Here is a 17,448-nt window from a genome sequence, read left to right as displayed (position 1 = left end):
TTCTATAGGATTCATCCACTCATCTTCTATAGGATTCATCCACTCATCTTCTATAGGATTCATCCAGTCATCTTCTATAGGGTTCATCCACTCATCTTCTATATGATTCATCCACTCATCTTTTATATGGTTCATCCACTCATCTTCTATAGGGTTCATCCTCTCATCTTCTATAGGGTTCATCCTCTCATCTTCTATAGGGTTCATCCACTCATCTTCTATAGGGTTCATCCACTCATCTTCTATAGGGTTCATCCACTCATCTTCTATAGGGTTCATCCACTCATCTTCTATAGGGTTCATCCACTCTTCTATAGGGTTCATCCACTCATCTTCTATTGGATTCATCCACTCATCTTTTATAGGGTTCATCCACTCATCTACTATAGGATTCATCCACTCGTCTTCTATAGGATTCATCCACTCGTCTTCTATAGGGTTCATCCACTCGTCTTCTATAGGGTTCATCCACTCGTCTTCTATAGGGTTCATCCACTCATATTCTATAGGGTTCATCCACTCGTCTTCTATAGGGTTCATCCACTCATCTTCTATAGGGTTCATCCACTCGTCTTCTATAGGGTTCATCCACTCGTCTTCTATAGGGTTCACCCACTCGTCTTCTATAGGGTTCATCCACTCGTCTTCTATAGGGTTCATCCTATCATCTTCTATAGGGTTCATCCTATCATCTTCTATAGGGTTCATCCACTCATCTTCTATAGGGTTCATCCTCTCATCTTCTATAGGGTTCATCCACTCGTCTTCTATAGGGTTCATCCACTCGTCTTCTATAGGGTTCATCAACTCGTCTTCTATAGGTTTCATCCACTCGTCTTCTATAGGGTTCAGGTCAGGGGACTGGCACGACCATGGCAGAAGCTCTATCTGCTCAATGACATATTTTTGTGTTGATTTTGATGTTTGTTTTGGATCCTTGTCCCGATGGAAGATCCAACCAGTGCACATTATAAGATTTTTAGCAGAAGCAGTCAGGTTTTTATTTTTTATCTGTTGGTATTTGTTAGAATCCATGATACCATTTATCTGAACAAGATGTCCAGGACCTCCAGCAAAAAAATAGGCCAACAGCATTAAAGATCCAGCGGTATATTTAACTGTGTATGGGGAACTTTTTATCCCTGTTTGCACCAGACCCTGGTAGGTTTACAGCTAAAAAGCTCTTTTTCAGTTTCATCTGAACACAGAATCTGGTCCCTTTTGAAGATCCAGTCATGTCTGACAACTGAATATTCTGGAGTTTGTGTTAGGATGAGAGAGGAAGATTTTTAACCCTCCCAAACAACTTGTGGTGATGTAGGGGCTGTTTGATATATTTTTTTTAATTTACTTTCTGTCCCCAAGACTCAACTAATCTCTGTAATTCTCCAGCTGTGATCATGGGAGTCTTTGGCCACTCAAACTATCCTCCTTGCCGTCCATTAAGACAATATAGACACACGTCCTATGCCAGGCAGATTCGTAATTGATGGTGGAAATGGGGATGTTCAATGCTTTAGCCAATTTCTTACAGACACTTTCTATTTTGTGAAGCTCAACAGTCTTCTGCTGCACTTCAGAACTTGGCCTATATTCTTTGGTTTTACTCATTTCGATGGATGATTAAGTGAATTTGGCCTTTGTGATAATTCATATGTATACTCCTGTGGAACAGGAAGTCAGGGCGGGAAAATGTAATGCTCCTAGTCAACCTTGTGTGCTAAAAAAAAAATTAAATATTAATGGGACTATACTTCAGAGATATTTTACTCATAAGAATTTCTAGGGGTGACAATCAGGGGTTTCTAATTGTGGCCAACATGCATTAGAGAAAAACATTTATTTCATAATGTGAGTTTCCCCCCACTTGTATTGTTTTACTTCAATGAAAGGTTAGAATTTTGTGATTTTTTTTTTTTTAAATGAAAGATCAAAAGGATAAACAACGCAGAATTAGTTTTTACATCCGCCTTTGCTCATATTTACCAAGGGTGCTAATATTAGTGGAGGGCACTGTAAGTAGTGAGTTTAGGTGTAGGAGTGCAGAGCCAGTTGTTGTTCTGTAGGCAAACGTCAGTGCCTTAAATTTGATGCGCAAATGGCAACCAGTACAAATTGATGAAGAGAGGAGGGACGTGCATTGTGGTCGTGTCTAGGCGCAGGTCTACCATCTGATCTGGATACGGCCCGGATCCGGCTGACCTCATCATGCGTTGTGGTCGTGTCTAGGTGCTAGGGGTGTAACGATTCACTCGTTTTCTCGATGCATCGATTACAAATCCTGACTATGCTTATGCATCGATCTTGAAACATGTATTTTGAATCGTGAATCGTTTATTTCGGTCAATATTTGATTTAAAATGCTAAGAATCTAATAATTTGCGATTCTATAGCGATTCAGTGCTTTAAAATATATAAACATTAAATGACTACATGCGCGAATTAATGGAGTCGTTGTGCGGCGTCATTTCGCGTCCTCACAGCTCTCCTTCACAGATACTCGCTGCACTCTTTACCATCTTTCACTGGATTTCTCTCGCGCTCGGTCCCATATAGCTCTCATCTACTGATGTTTGAGCAGTCCATGTTTGAGCTCTCCTCAGCACAGTCACTGATGTTCACATGAGCAGATGACAGCTCTCTATCGAGAAAGCAAGTCTTGAGTCAAACCGCTCAAGCCATTGATAAAGCTGCCATGTCATTGCGCGGGCACTGCTATGAAACAACACGTTCGTTGCGTGGAAACGTCGCCGTTATTTTCTTTAAGATAAGCTACTGAAGTTATACGGAAATGAGTCATACCCGTCCTGAGCAGCTGAAGGAAAACCCCACATATTCAAGGGTGCGCATTTATTACATGGAAAGAGCAAACGCATAGGTGTCTAAAATGCACAAGCTTCCGATGAATCATGAATGATGAATGAAATTGAACTTAATGTTGATAAACTGAATGTACGAAGAAAACTGCTGAAATAAGTACAATATTAATTACACTGAAATAAGAGCGCGTGGTTTATCCATCAGTCAGATGCGCATTAAAATTGCATTCGTAATCGTTAATATAGCACAAGTTGACACCCGGCGCGTTTTCTTTCAGAATCATAAGGAAAATGTTCAGTATTAAGAGAAAACAAAGAGTATTCCATGAGGAATACTTACTATTCCATGAGGAAAAGTTAGTAAAGGTTTAGTTGGGAAAGTTCATTTTAGTCTCACAATGGAAGGATGTTTAATGTACCAGGAACACTTTAAGGTTGTGTATCCATTAACACTATCCTACAAAATAGTTAGCATGATGAACTAACAATACTTTTAAAGCCTTTTTAAATCTTGGCTTACATTTCTACAAATGCTAATTTATAGGCTTTGGAAATATTTTTTATAATAATAGATTCATTAAAAACTAACATGAACTAACATTAACAATAGACAAAATGTCATTAGTTTTTTTGTTTTTTTTTGTCCCCACTCTCTGACCCCTGAAGACCACTGTGTAATTCACACCCTGACTAAGACCCATTGGGGGAAGCATTTAAATACTCCTATGAATGCATATAAAAAATGAAGAATCGAATCGCATCGAAATTTAATGTGAATCGCATTGAATTGAATCTTTCTGAATTTGCGAAAACCTATGAATCGTGAATCGAATCGATTCGCTGCCTACCCAAAGATTCACTGCCCACCCAAAGATTCACAACCCTACTAGGCGCAGGTCTACCATCTGATCTTGGTACGGCCCGGATCCGGCTGACTACATCATGCGTTGTGGTCGTGTCTAGTGCAGGTCCTCCATCTGATCTGGAGTTGGCCCGGATCTGAATGGAGAAGTTGTGGTGTAGTGCTGGGATGGCTGAGACCACAAACAGTTCTCAGTTGAGTTTCCATCTGGACTGAGTGGATGATTATAGGATTATCCTTTGTTGTTTTAATTAGTTTATCATCCCATTTATACAGTAAATGTCTGTGGGAACATATTTCTTTAATTCAAATAAAGTGAGGGGAGGATTGCTTCCAAACAACTTAAAATTTGGTAATTTTAAGCCTCCCTGATTATAGTCTAAATCTAATTCTGTCAGGACCACTATTTAGAAAAATTAGTCTGATTTGAAGAGGAATATCAGAAGCCCAAGTCCTGACTGGACAAGAAGAGGAGCTGGGGATGGAGGAGGGTAACTAGCTCCTGAGCAACATTATAAAGATAATGAAATTCATCACCTGATAATCTTGTACAAAATAATGCTGTTGAGTTGCTGAATTTCCTGCGCCAAATTTGTGTTTGTTGGATATCAACAACTTTTTATTTGTTGCAACTTACAAAGTCCAGTTCTTTCCATTTTTATTTTCAGCAACAAATCAGAAAATTGTCCAAATATCAGACTTTCCTTGTTTTGGTTTTGTACAGTAAAATGCCACTTTAATCTTTTTTAATCTTTTAACATTTGTTGACTCCATTATTCTTGTTCAATAAAATCTGTGCAGTGCACTATTGTGGGTTTTTATAAGGGCTAACTGCCTGCTTGAAAGTATTTGGGACAAATCCTAAAGAAAGGAAAGAAATAATATTGACAAAAGGTTCTGAGATTGAGTACACATTTTTCAGTTGTTTAGTAGGTATATGATCTAGCATACGTTGTTGGATTTGATGTTTTACGTCTAACTGTCTTCATTTATGTTTTTAGTGCCATTTAAATGGTATTAACTTGTCTATGTTTCTTTTCACTGTAGACCTGATGGAGCTGAAACAGGAGAGTCAAGAACTGAATGAAAGGAAAGAGAAAGAGCAGTATGAGAAATGTCATGAATTTATGACTGTGGTAAAATCTTTTAGTTACTCACAGATTTATACAACAGAAACTAGAAACCTCCAGATGAGAGGTCACACTGTAAAGAGCCCTTTAACCTGCCAACATTGTGGAAAAAGTTTCAGTCGAAAAGGAAGCCTTAAAGTCCACATGAGAGTTCACACTGGAGAGACGCCTTACTCCTGTCAACAGTGTGGAAAAAGTTTCAGTCGAAAAGAAAGCCTTAAAGTCCACATGAGAGTTCACACTGGAGAGAGCCCTTTGACCTGCCAACAGTGTGGAAAAAGTTTCAATCGAAAAGACAGCCTTAAATTCCACTTGAAAATGCATGCTGGAGAGAAACCGTTCATATGCCCTCAGTGTGGAAATAGATTTACACAGAAAAAAATCCTTAATGCCCACATGAGAGTTCACACTGGAGAGAAGCCTCACTCCTGCCAACAGTGTGGAAGGAGCTTCACGATGAAAGGAAATCTTAAGACTCACATGAAAATTCACACTGGAGAGAAGCCATTTGCTTGTGACCAGTGTGGAAAGAGTTTTAGATTTAAAGATAGTTTTAATAATCACCATATGAAGATACACTCAGGAGAGGAATGTTTTATATGTCAACAGTGCAATAGGAGTTTCACAGACAGGAATCACCTTAAGAATCATGTAAAAATTCACATTGGAGAGAAGCCTTACATGTGTCATCAGTGTGGAAAGAGCTTCAGATACAGAGCAAACCTTGAGAATCACATGAGAATTCACACTGGAGAAAAGCCTTTCACCTGTCCTCAGTGTGGTAAAAGCTTCACAATTAAAGGAAACCTTAAGATTCACATAAGATCTCATACTGGAGAGAAGCCTTACAAGTGTCTTCAGTGTGAGAGGAGCTTTAAATATCACTCGGACCTGAAACGGCATTTACAAACTCATTCTGAAAAGAAATAGCCATTTTCCTCAGTGTGACAAGAGGTTTAGAAAAAGGAGAAATTTCAAGAATCATTTGCGCATTCACTCTGGAGAAAGTCAATTCAATTGTGATCAATGCAATAAAAACATTAAACTTACAAATACATTTGAAAAGTCATGTGAATGTGAGACCGTTTGTGCTCTTTGTTTAAGAGAACGGCAGTAGAAAATGTCATTTTCTCACCGCAGCTGAATATGGGCGTCATCTGATTGTCCGCCTTCATGACCACTTATTTTATTTGTATTATTATTATTTTTATTCATATTCTTTACCTCTTTATACTTTCCCCTTGAGGCTTTTTATTTTATTTTTGTAAACATTAACTCCAGTGGCCACACCTGACCATCTTCTTTGCTATAGAGTTTCAAATATTAAAGGGGTGGTAAAACACGATTTCACTTTTCTAACTTTAGCTAGTGTGTAATGTTGCTGTTTGAGCATAAACAACATCTGCAAAGTTACAACGCTCAAAGTTCAAAGCAAAGGGAGATATTTGCTTTTAAAGAAATCAATTTCTAAGGATTACAGCAAACAGCCGGTAGGGACTACATGACATTCCTCCAGGGTTGCTGACGTCAGCATCGAAGTCCACAGTAGTCGATTGTTGAATGCACGAGTGTGTTCAACATCTGATTCAGATGAACTATCCATTTGAGCTGATATTCTCAGAACACCACACAGCACCATCATCGGCTAACAGCTGACAGTCTGAGTCTCCACCGTTCTCCACTTAGTTACCAATGATCGCGTGTGCGCACTCGACAATCGACTACTGTGGACTTCGACCGAAAACAGGAAGTAAATACAGGTATGTGAGCTGGCTGAATTAACATCACTTTTATTCATATCTTTCACATCTACTGCAGTCAGATTCACCGTGTTCACTCTGAATAAAATCACTCACATGGCTGTGCACTTGTAATGACACATCAAGGATGTTAAGAGGCTAAAAGCTGGTTTAAAACTTGCCCCGTTTAAGTCAACAGGGTGCAAATTTTAAAAAGAGGATAACACTGTGTAGGCAACACCGATTTTTGTCGTTGTTCTCTCTGTACTGACAGCACTCCAAATTTACAAAAAAAATGAGCTCAATGTTAAAATTGACCGGAGTTCTCCTTTACTTGGGAAAATTATTTCAGAGTAATTTCAGAGTAAATTAGAATAAAATCAAACATAAGAAGTAGTAGTAGTTTTATTTATATAGCGCCTTATATAGCTCCATTGTTGATATATTACTAAGTGTAAGGGGTAGTGAATTTCATAAATTAGGAGCATTTACAATAAATGACCTTCCACCTATACAGTGGACAACCGAAAATGAGGGATGGACAAAAGACCAATTTCAGATGATCTAAGGGACCGGGCAGGGAAGTAGGAGTAGAGTAGATCTGACTGATATGGAGGTGAAAGACCATTTAATGCCTTAAAGTGAATACGTGAGGCCAGTGAAGATCATGCAGTAGAGGAGTAATGTGAGCAGAACATACTGTAATCTTGCAATACGTTTTTTGGGCAGACCAGGAAAAAGAGCGTTGCAATAATCCAGACGTGATGTGATTAACGCATGAATTAAGATCGAAGATATGCAATATTACAAAGATTGAAAAAAGACTGAAAAATGTGAGTGGCAAAACATGAACACCATCAATATCAAAGCACTGGTCCATCCTTTTGACTGAGGTAGCTGGGCCAATCATTAATATTTCAGTTTTGTTATTTAGTTTGAGGAAATTCAGAGACATCCAATGCTTGATATCCCTGATACATGCAGTGAATGAGTCAGGCAGGGATGGTCTATCACAGCTGGTGGTGAGGTAAATTTGAATGTCATCAGCATAGCAATGAAATTGAAGTCCATGAATGTGTATGATGTTACCAAGTGGATATATAAAAATGATTAACAATAATGGACCAAGAACCGAACCTTGAGGAACACCCTGTGTAAGCGGCAGATTTATTTCCTTGTACAGTGATATAATGCTTTATGTTGCTGATGTAAGAAATGAGCCAGGAATAATTAGAACCAGTGATGCCGATATTAGAACAACTCTCAACGATGCAGTTGAGTGTGATTGCGCAAGCATTATTGTCTGTTGGAGTATGTTTCTTTGACTCGTTTGCAGTTCTTTCTGGTCTATTTGTTTATCTTTTCTATTATTCCATGATGGTTTTAGAAAGATGGGGGTCATATCTTTGCTGCTTTTAATACTCTTATTCAACTTTGCTGCTGGAACATTACCAAATCAGATTCAATATACTGAGACTTTCTCCTTGGATTAAACACAGGCAGCTTGGTGCCGAGGCAACTCGCAAACTCTCCCCTGTTTAAGGACATTATTGCTTATAACAATTACCAGCTCTTTAGTCCTGAAGAAGATTGCGGGACTAGAAGGAAAATATGAAAAATAGGCGGAGTGAGACTGTGTGAAAATTTTAACAAGGAAGAAACATCTACCTCTACCCTTAATAGTCCTTGCTAATGTCCAATAGGTTAAAAACAAGGTGGACTTAAGTAACTTCAGAATCTCCCATCTTTCCACCACTTCGCCGTTGAAGGGCTCGACCCTGGGACTACCAGAGGCAGCAAATGTCTCAGGCAAGTAGTCCTCAAGTCCCTCTATTTGCATATCAGAGTCCATAAGTGTCTCTTTCCAGTGACCCTCCAGAATAGTTCTTGCAGCATCTTCCTGTGGCGATACAATTTCTGCACATGCGCATACTGTAGTCTTCGTTTCTGTTTATTGGACCTTGTTGATTTATTGATCGTTTTCCGAGAAGTGAGGCTCCATTTCATCAGGAAGAGGGTAGACACGTAAACATCCAATGCCTCCGCTTCTTCCTCCTTAGAATATCGGCCCTCCAAGATGTCCTTAATCAAGTTCCTTATTATGGGTGCCCCCAGCCGAGGATCTTCCAACTGTTGGAGAGCCTGTTCAAACAGCCCTCTCTTCCATTCCTCGACAGGATAGATAATCCATGTTGTTAAACAACAGGGTTGATCTACATTTGCTGCACCGAGCGGCTGGATAGCAGATGTAGTAGTACACGAGTGTCCTCTCTGACCGCTAACATCTGGCTTCCACTCCCAGCTTCATCAGACCTCAGCTGTCCATCCAGCCATACATGAACGTAAGTTGTCTATCAGTTCTTTTTTTGTCATATCCGCTCTCCATGCAGCATCCGCTGTCATTAGCAACTTGATGTCCTCCTCAGTCCACGCCCTCGGGTTTAATGCCCGGGCAATGGTAATACGTTTATTAAAGTATCTGTTTCGATCGGGAGGGTCTGACTTAACTCGATGTTCGCTTTTTGTGGGTCCCACTTGATGACTTGAAGTCTCTTCTTTAGAGCTTCAGTTGACCAATGTTGAAAGATTTCATGGATGAGGATAAGTAGATCCTCATCCCCTCCTCCCTCAAAGATTCTGCACACCTCCTTAGATCAGAATCTTCACTCTCTGTCCATCCTTTGCGTTTAGACTGAAGGGCTACAATCCTTTCTTGGTTCACTTCCATGGCATGATGGTGGTGCCTATGCATCCCTAAACTTCTCACCAATGGAAAGGATCTACCACACACCAGACAGTCATGTTTCGTGGCCAGCTCAGCTTCCCTTGCATTTCCACTTCTACTGTTGCCCTGGATTCCAGAGGGACCAGGGACTTCTTTTTCATTCTCTTTTAACGCAACCAGTAGAACAATCCCGCACGGTGGTTAGCCCAAGAGGGGTAGGCCCGGATCTTAGCTCGGGTGGAAACCATTAATTGATAAAACATCCATACAAAAGGGAACCCACCCTACCCAGCGGTCGCCATGAGGAGGCGCCCGGGCCTTGTAACAGTCGTAGTTACTCCCGCCAAATAGGCGGCGTGAGACTATGTGAGAATTTTAACAAGGAAGAAACATCTTCCTCTACCCTTAATAGTCCTTGCTAATGTCCAATCGGTTAAAAACAAGGTGGACGAACTTCAGGCATGAGTATCTTACACACATGAGTTCAGTCAGTGTGTGTGTATGTGTGTGTGTGTCTGTGTGTGGCCATCACGGAGACGTGGCTGATGGATGCCGACGTGGATTCTGTCATTAATATCGATGGATTCTGAGAACCAGTACATCTTGATCGTTAAAAGTGGTGATAAAGTTGCTTATTCTATTGTTTGGAAGGTAATAAGTGCTGCTACTGCGAAAGGGAAAACATGATTAAAAAGAGAAATTGGGATATAAATGATTCAATTCTGATCAAAAGGTGGTGTGGGATGGAATGAAATGAATGACAGGTTTACAGAAAAGTAATAGAACTGTGGTATATTTAAATGGATATACTTCTAATGTGTGTTTAGCTAATGAACTAGACAAATTTTATCTAAGATTTAATGTGGATGATGATACTGTAAAGAATGATTCTTGGCAAGGTAATACAGTGTTTAGTATTGATTCTCCTAAACTGGCTAGGTTTTTTAAAAGGATAAAAGTAAATAAACGCCCTGGACTAGATAACATCACTGGTAAGCTGTTGAGGGCGTGTAGTGTGCAGTTTAATGGTATGATTACACAGATTTTTAACATGTCTCTTAAGTCGGCCATACACTGCGATGTCTGTGCGATTTCAGCAAGGTTCCTACTCACACTGAATGAGTAAGTCGCATGCAATGTAAAGCCAAAGCGCAGGATTTATGTGCTCACACTATACGGTCCGAACGTCGAGTTGCAGCCTGACTGCTCACACTATACGTGTGAAATATGTGCGATAAACCCCAGTGCCGGGTTGCGGCTGACGATATCATGTGCCCACAGATATTGTCAAAACAAGCATCAGCTATCAATATCAAGATGATTTAGCACTTCCAATTTATGTATTAAATTATTATTAGTATTATTGTATTAGGAAAGGCTAATTTTATTATTAAATTGATCTGCTATTAGAATTAATTTGCCACGCAATAATTTCAGAGCACATCACCGCAATGCGCTGTGAGGATAATAAAATATTACATAGAAGCTTACTCCTCGAGGAATAATAAAATAATAATAATATAATTATATGCCTGTAGTTCATTGTAATCGACCTAAATGTTTTAGACAATTTTCAATGAGGATCCTCATTGAAAATTGTCTAAAACATTTAGGTCGATTACAATGAATTATAGGCATATAATTATATTAGCAGACTAATATGTCCGAACACTGCAATAATTAGTCATCAATGAAAATTAAAAACAGGTTTATTACAAAAACATTGTTTAGCAAATTAATAAAAGAGGCACGGTGTTACATCGCAGGTCTGCTTGGAAGACGTGGGTAATAACTGGAGGTAAGCAACAGTAATTTGTAGCTAGTTTGAATTACTGAACTTAAAGATCTCCCTCTATTCGTTTTTTTTTTTTTTTTTACATTCTGTTTTCGCGCAGGAGAGGGAAAAACACTGAGTTTAGGGCAATCGGTTCGTAGCTCCGCTTCAACTGTGCGATATAGTCATGAGGAGCGACCAAAATTTCTGACATGCCAGAAATTCATCCGATTGCCGATATAGAGAGGTTAAGCGCCTCTCGTTTCTCCCTGTACACTGCACAACAAACGATGCACGACAAAGCTGAAAATCGGCGCGACTCGAAAAGGAGTCGCACGAGTCAGAATTTGACTCAAAATCAGACGAAAATTGCACAGTGTATGTCCGCCTTTAGGTGTCAATGTTTTAAATTATGTTTTATTAACAAGGTTCAGGAGGAGCAGGTGCAGATAATTAACCCAATTAGCACAAGTGGAGATCAATCAGTAATCAATTCAGGAAAAGATAAATAACAGCAGAACCCACCTTTGTTCCTTGACAGTTTATCTGCATTTTGGCTCGTCTTCTTGCTGCCATGTCTCAGAGCCTTTCTTCCGACGACGAAGCAAACATCCCTATGGATCCGCCGCAGTTTGCCGGACCCGGGATAATTCCTCCTATGCCTGACATCGCACCCGAGCCCCAGGCTTCGACTCGTGGCCGCACGCCAGCCCGAACAACTTCACGCTCGACAAGACATCGAGGCAGTCTTCACCGCCCCCAGTGAGACTTACAACTTCCTCCCCAGCTTCCTCCTTCCATTCGGCCATTCCCACCTATTGGGAAATGGACTGTCGTAGGATTGAAGCAAGCAATGTGTAATTCTGACGTACAGTTCTCGCGGAAATAACAACAAAGCGGAACTGTACGATCTCTACGTTTCTTTTCAATCGACTAAGCTCTCTCCAAGGCCTTCATCTGCTTCAAAGATGGGCAACAGGCAAAGCAGAACCCGCAGGGCCCAGAATCCACCTCAGACAACACCATTGTATTCCACCCGCACAAGATCCGGTTCTCTTCGTCCATCAGGCGTCCATGAAGGCAACAGGCCTTCAGCAAGCTTAGGTCGCGCCCCAGAGTTCACTGAGGCAAGACCACAACCACCTCCCAACGCGCTCAGCATATCACCACGGATTATGCCGCAGCAGCGGCAGCCGGGCCCAGCGGCCTCTCTTCAGCCCCTCAGCCATATCCTCCCATGGTTTCTAACCCTTTTCTTTTTCAGTGGCCTCCAGCCCCTGTCGCAGACACTAGCGCGAAGCTACCTCCGCCAGCTGCACACGCCCAAGCATTTCAACAGGTCTACCCAACAATTTCGAACCCCTCCCCTTTTCAGTGGCCTGCAGCCCCAGTAGAGCAAACAAGCACAAGCCAGCATCCGCTCGCAGCACAAGCCCACACATCTCACTTTCATCCCTCCTTTCCTTCCTATCCTCCACCAAACTTTCCTTATCAAACTATAGAGGGCAATTCAAGAATGAGGCATCCGCCGCCGACATCCGCAGCCCCGGCTCATACCCTTCCCAGCTCTTCCCTCCAAACTAAATCCCAACATTCTCTTTTCACAGCAACACCGATGCCCATCCCGCCTAATGCCACCGCCGTGGAACCGCCTCCAATGTCGCACAACATCCGTGCACAGATCTTAGATCTGTTCTTAAAATGCATATATTTTGACTGTAGTTTTTTATACATGAGTAATATACTTCATTTTGCACACTAGTTAAATGTTTGTTGTTCTTAAAATGCATATATTTTGACTGTAGTTTATATACATGAGTACTATACATACATACATACATATACATATAAAAGTAATAGACATATAAAAACGTAACACTCTGACACTTTAGTACACTCAATTTTGCACACCTGTTAATTGTTTGTCATTATTGTTGACGTTAAGTTTTGTATTTTAATAAACATATGTACAAAAGTTTGCGTTTGTCAGTTATCATTATTTTACCCAGTTTGATATTAAAAATGTATTTCTGAGATAAGATGGGGATGAAATGGGATCAAATTTGGATGTGTAAACTGGGAATACTTTGAATGTTTTTGTTCTCTGTGTGTATAAACATTGCTACAATCTAAAATCCCAATATAGATTATCTCTGTCTGTATTGTGGTAGCATAATTGTCCTGCACAAAGCAGCACACCCACATCCAGCACCACGGAGAGCGCCATCTATGACAACCAGTGGTGTTCAGGACCAGGGATAGCTCCTCTTACACAGGTGTGCACGTTTCTCCTCTGACAGTGAGCCTCAGCTGCCGGCTTTTAAGTCAAATTAGCAGCCACATAAAGGTTCCAGAAATCATTTAGTTAATGGGGTGCAAATTTGACCTCTGAACACATACACTTGGTCTGAAGGCCAGGGGTGCGTCTCAATCAGCCCCATGGTTCAGTAGTCAGGACACTGATCAGGGAGTCAGCTCATTGACTGAAGGTATGTTGTGTGACTTTAAAAAGATCTCACCGTTTTCAAAATCATGCGGTGTAGCCATAGCTCAGAGTTCATCTAGGTTTTTGTTTTTTGATTTACTCATATTAAAAATGCATATGGTATAAATATATATATATATATATATATATATTATATATATATATTATTATTATTAATTAGGAGACCAACATTATACATGATATGATGTTGAGCTGTTCCAACACAAACTTAGTAAGAACAAAATGTAGTACATGTGAATGCAGTGTAGTTAATTTGACTGTATTATTCTACATTTCTTATGTGTTGTGTGTGTGTGTGTGTGTGTGTGTGTGTGTGTGTGTGTGTGTGTGTGTGTGTGTGTGTGTGTGTGTGTGTGTGTGTTTGTGTGTGCATTTTCACATCTACCTGTGTCTATATAATTATATAATTATTACATGCAGTTATTTAACACTGGGATGAATAAATCAAAAATGCTCTTCAAGATCGAATATAAATTAAAGATGGAAAAAAAAAACCTGGCCTTTCACGCTGTCAGGATACAGGCACGGAGACAGAGGTAAGTGAATCCAAACACAGCTTTATTTAACCCTCTGGGGTCCTATGTGTTTTGGGGTCCTGGAGGTGTTCTGACATGCTCTAACATTTGTGCTTTTTTCAGTTATTTATAAACATGTTAATGGCAAAGGTGTAAATTCACTCTATATAGCACAAACAGGGCTACCATAATAGGTTAGCAAGATGTATCTACATGTTTGTATTTTTGAGAGAATATTGTTTATGCATGGTTATTGAAAAAACTAAAACTTAAAGTCTCTGAAATAAGGCCACAAAACACATACTAAATATGTGTCCACAAGACTTTTGACTAATGGATGTTCTCGCCTAGGATTTTTGCTTCAAAATGATCTGAAAATCATCCTTCCAAATCATTCACATAAAACAATACATTGATTTAAATTTAGTAAAACACTTTTTGTTTGGAAAGGCAATATGCGAAATGGGCGTGACTCATGTATAATGGTCTGATTCACACCTGTGAAGACAAAAGACCTGCTTAATGAGCCTGCATAATGAGCTTTTCACAGGTGTGTCACTGAGCCACAAGAAAGAATACAAGGACACAAGAAAAGAAATGTGTATATATACTACAAAATTGGTTCACAGTTGGAAACATCTATAAAAAAAATAGTATTTTTCCACTTGTATTTTTGCTTGCAAATTGTATAATATCCAAGGTGAACATTTCTAGTAATTGTGTAGTTAATTCTCATACTGTATTTTCAGAAAGTTTTGGATATGTATCCTCTCCCCAAATTTGTCACTAATAAAACACAATACAAATAATTTGAAGAGAAGGCTTATATTGACCTTTTAAGATTTTGTTTAAATCTACCTTGTAAATATATTATTTGCTATTTTATTAAAAAGGTTACAATTACAGCAACAATTAAAATAACAATATTTCAAGTGTAATATTTCTTTGTAAAAACTAAAGTATACATTTTATCATACATATTTCAAAGTTAAGGATTCATTAGTTTGAATAAAGCCTACATTGGAACAAAGACTATAATAGCATCCTAGTTGATGACTTTATTTTTGACAAAACAAACATAGCCTAATATATTTAACATTTGAGCAGAAATTGGTGAACAAAAGCTTATTCAATGTGGCAGTAGTCTATAGTTTAGGCTACAGTAAACAGTTAATAATCTATCCAAAAACTAGTCAACGAAATGTTGTCTTTCATATTTCTTCTGTAACATAGGCATATCGTTTGTTGTTTTTATGATAGCCTATATTAGGGCATATAAATATTAATTTGCAGTTTAATACGTTGCTAATACAAAGACATTTTAACGTTATTTAAACATATTTCAGTCGATTTTCACTCATCTCCGTATAGCAATAGGGTTTGGTAAAAACTGTTCAGTTAATTCATTCACACACAGACGCGATTCATTTTTAAACAGTCTTTTTGCAGTTTACATACACTATGATATCGCAATTAGAACACTAATAAAAAAACTTACTTCTCAGATGGATATTTCATATTTCTTTGTAAAAACTAAAGTATACATTTTATCATACATATTTCAAAGGTAAAGATTCATTAGTTTGAATAAAGCCTACATTGGAACAAAGACTATAATAGCATCCTAGTTGATGACTTTATTTTTGACAAAACAAACATAGCCTAATATATAACATTTGAGCAGAAATTGGTGAACAAAAGCTTATTCAATGTGGCAGTAGTCTAGTTTACAGTAAACAGTTAATAATCTATCCAAAACTAGTCGACGAAATGTTGTCTTTCATATTTCGTCTGTAACATAGGCATGTCGTTTTTTTATGAGCCTATATTAGGGCATATAAATATTAATTTGCAGTTTAATACGTTGCTAATACAAAGACATTTTAACGTTATTTCAACATATTTCAGTAGATTTTCACTCATCTCAGTATAGCAATAGGGTTTGGTAAAAACTGTTCAGTTCATTCATTCACACACAGACGCGATTCATATTTAAACAGTCTTTTTGCGGTTTACATACACTATGATATCGCGATTAGAACAATAATAAAAAAAAACTTACTTATCAGATGGATCCGTTGCTCCTCGAAATGAAAAAAAACAGTACATGTTCTGAGGTAAATGTCCCAGGATTACTCCTCACACAGCCTCGCAAGAAGAAATAGTAGGCTACATTAATCTGATGATTACATTTGTTGTGTTATCGCGTTTATGAGGGGCGTTGACACTTTGCATGTGTTGCTTCAGATCATTTGCGTTTGAATAGCGCGCGGTCTCCGTGGGCGTGTCAGATTAGCAGAATAATGAGCTGAGAGAACGATAATGAGATCGGCTGACACCTCTCTCTTTTTTAATAGATTACATAAACAGAGAATATTTATTTTAGTTTTGAATTAGATATTTTAAAAGTACAAATTTAAATGATTATAAAGATATATTGCTCGTGCTTGTGTGAATAGTATTCGCTGAGCTTTGTTTAAGTTTAGAGACGTGCACCAGAAAAAAATTTAACGGAGACAGAGAGGCAGAAAGCACACCCTGTTTATTTTCTTCATTTTACAAAAGCACACGGTTTTGATGTTAATGTGAGTGTACACAAAAAAAGAAGACCCTCTATAGTTTATAATCATGTGTTGATTTTATTTATATGACCAAAAATGACGGAGTATTTTAAGTCTATGTTGCTGCTATGTGGAAAAAAAACAGCAAAACGCGCCGGCGCGTTTCTCGACCCCAGAGAGTTAACGTGACACAAGTGCATAGGTGAGTATTCTCAAAGTTCAGGTGCAGATTTGGTGAAGATCACTACGTGCGGGGCAGATTACAGGTAAGCAGGTCCTCTTCAGGTTAAATGATGTCAAGCAGTCACAGATCTCTTACACTTGTCTTTTCTCTTTCAGATGTCGTCGTGGGAGTGACAACTCGGCGTGAACACAGGGACTCAGGAGAATACAGGGTTTTTGGGGAACAGGGATCCAGACAGGATTTCGAGGAACAAGGATCCAGACAGGATTGCAGGAAACACGGATTTGGACAGGATCTCTGAAGACAGTGGAACAGGAATGCAGAGGTTAGTAATTCACAGGTGAGTATACGTTACTTGGCTGGAACTGGACATATCAGAGACTTCGGAAGACAAGGGAAATGGTCTGTTCCTGTTGGAGGCTTGACAATGACTGAGGCTGTCGTGAGTGTTTTTATGCAGGGGTTGATAAAGGCTTACTGATTGTGAACAGGTGCAGGTGATTAGTATTCTGGGGAGAGTGATCGTTGTGTGGTGAAGGATGTTGTGTCTGATTGGCTCCTGACATTACCCCCCCCCCCCCCCCCCCCCCCCCTCCAGAGTCCGCGCCAGCAGACCTTGGACCCCGACGTCGT

General features: G+C 39.3%; 1 protein-coding gene and 1 pseudogene across 4 annotated transcripts in view; both read left to right on the top strand.

Annotated features, from left to right (window-relative positions):
• Positions 1-5,867, top strand: part of LOC143718338 (uncharacterized) — a 207,772-nt gene extending 201,905 nt beyond the window's left edge. For 2 of the 3 annotated variants that reach the window (XM_077209419.1, XM_077209420.1), the window contains exon 3: positions 4,729-5,867. In XM_077209419.1, the coding sequence (XP_077065534.1) occupies positions 4,729-5,741 (1,013 nt within the window). In that variant the 3' untranslated portion in view covers positions 5,742-5,867. Of the gene's footprint in view, positions 1-4,017; positions 4,173-4,728 lie in introns of those variants that run through there. The other variant, XM_077209421.1, reaches the window with a different exon arrangement.
• The window catches only part of LOC143718563 (uncharacterized), a 185,629-nt pseudogene that overhangs the window by 17,840 nt on the left and 150,341 nt on the right, over positions 1-17,448 (top strand). The window lies entirely within an intron of this gene.

The sequence above is a fragment of the Siphateles boraxobius genome, unplaced genomic scaffold (genome assembly GCF_051911475.1).
Source record: "Siphateles boraxobius isolate OS27281-9 unplaced genomic scaffold, OSU_SipBor_1 61, whole genome shotgun sequence".
Taxonomy (NCBI): Eukaryota; Metazoa; Chordata; class Actinopteri; order Cypriniformes; family Leuciscidae; genus Siphateles; species Siphateles boraxobius.
Note: the sequence above shows the minus strand (reverse complement) of the source record. Positions and strands in the feature narration are given on the sequence as shown.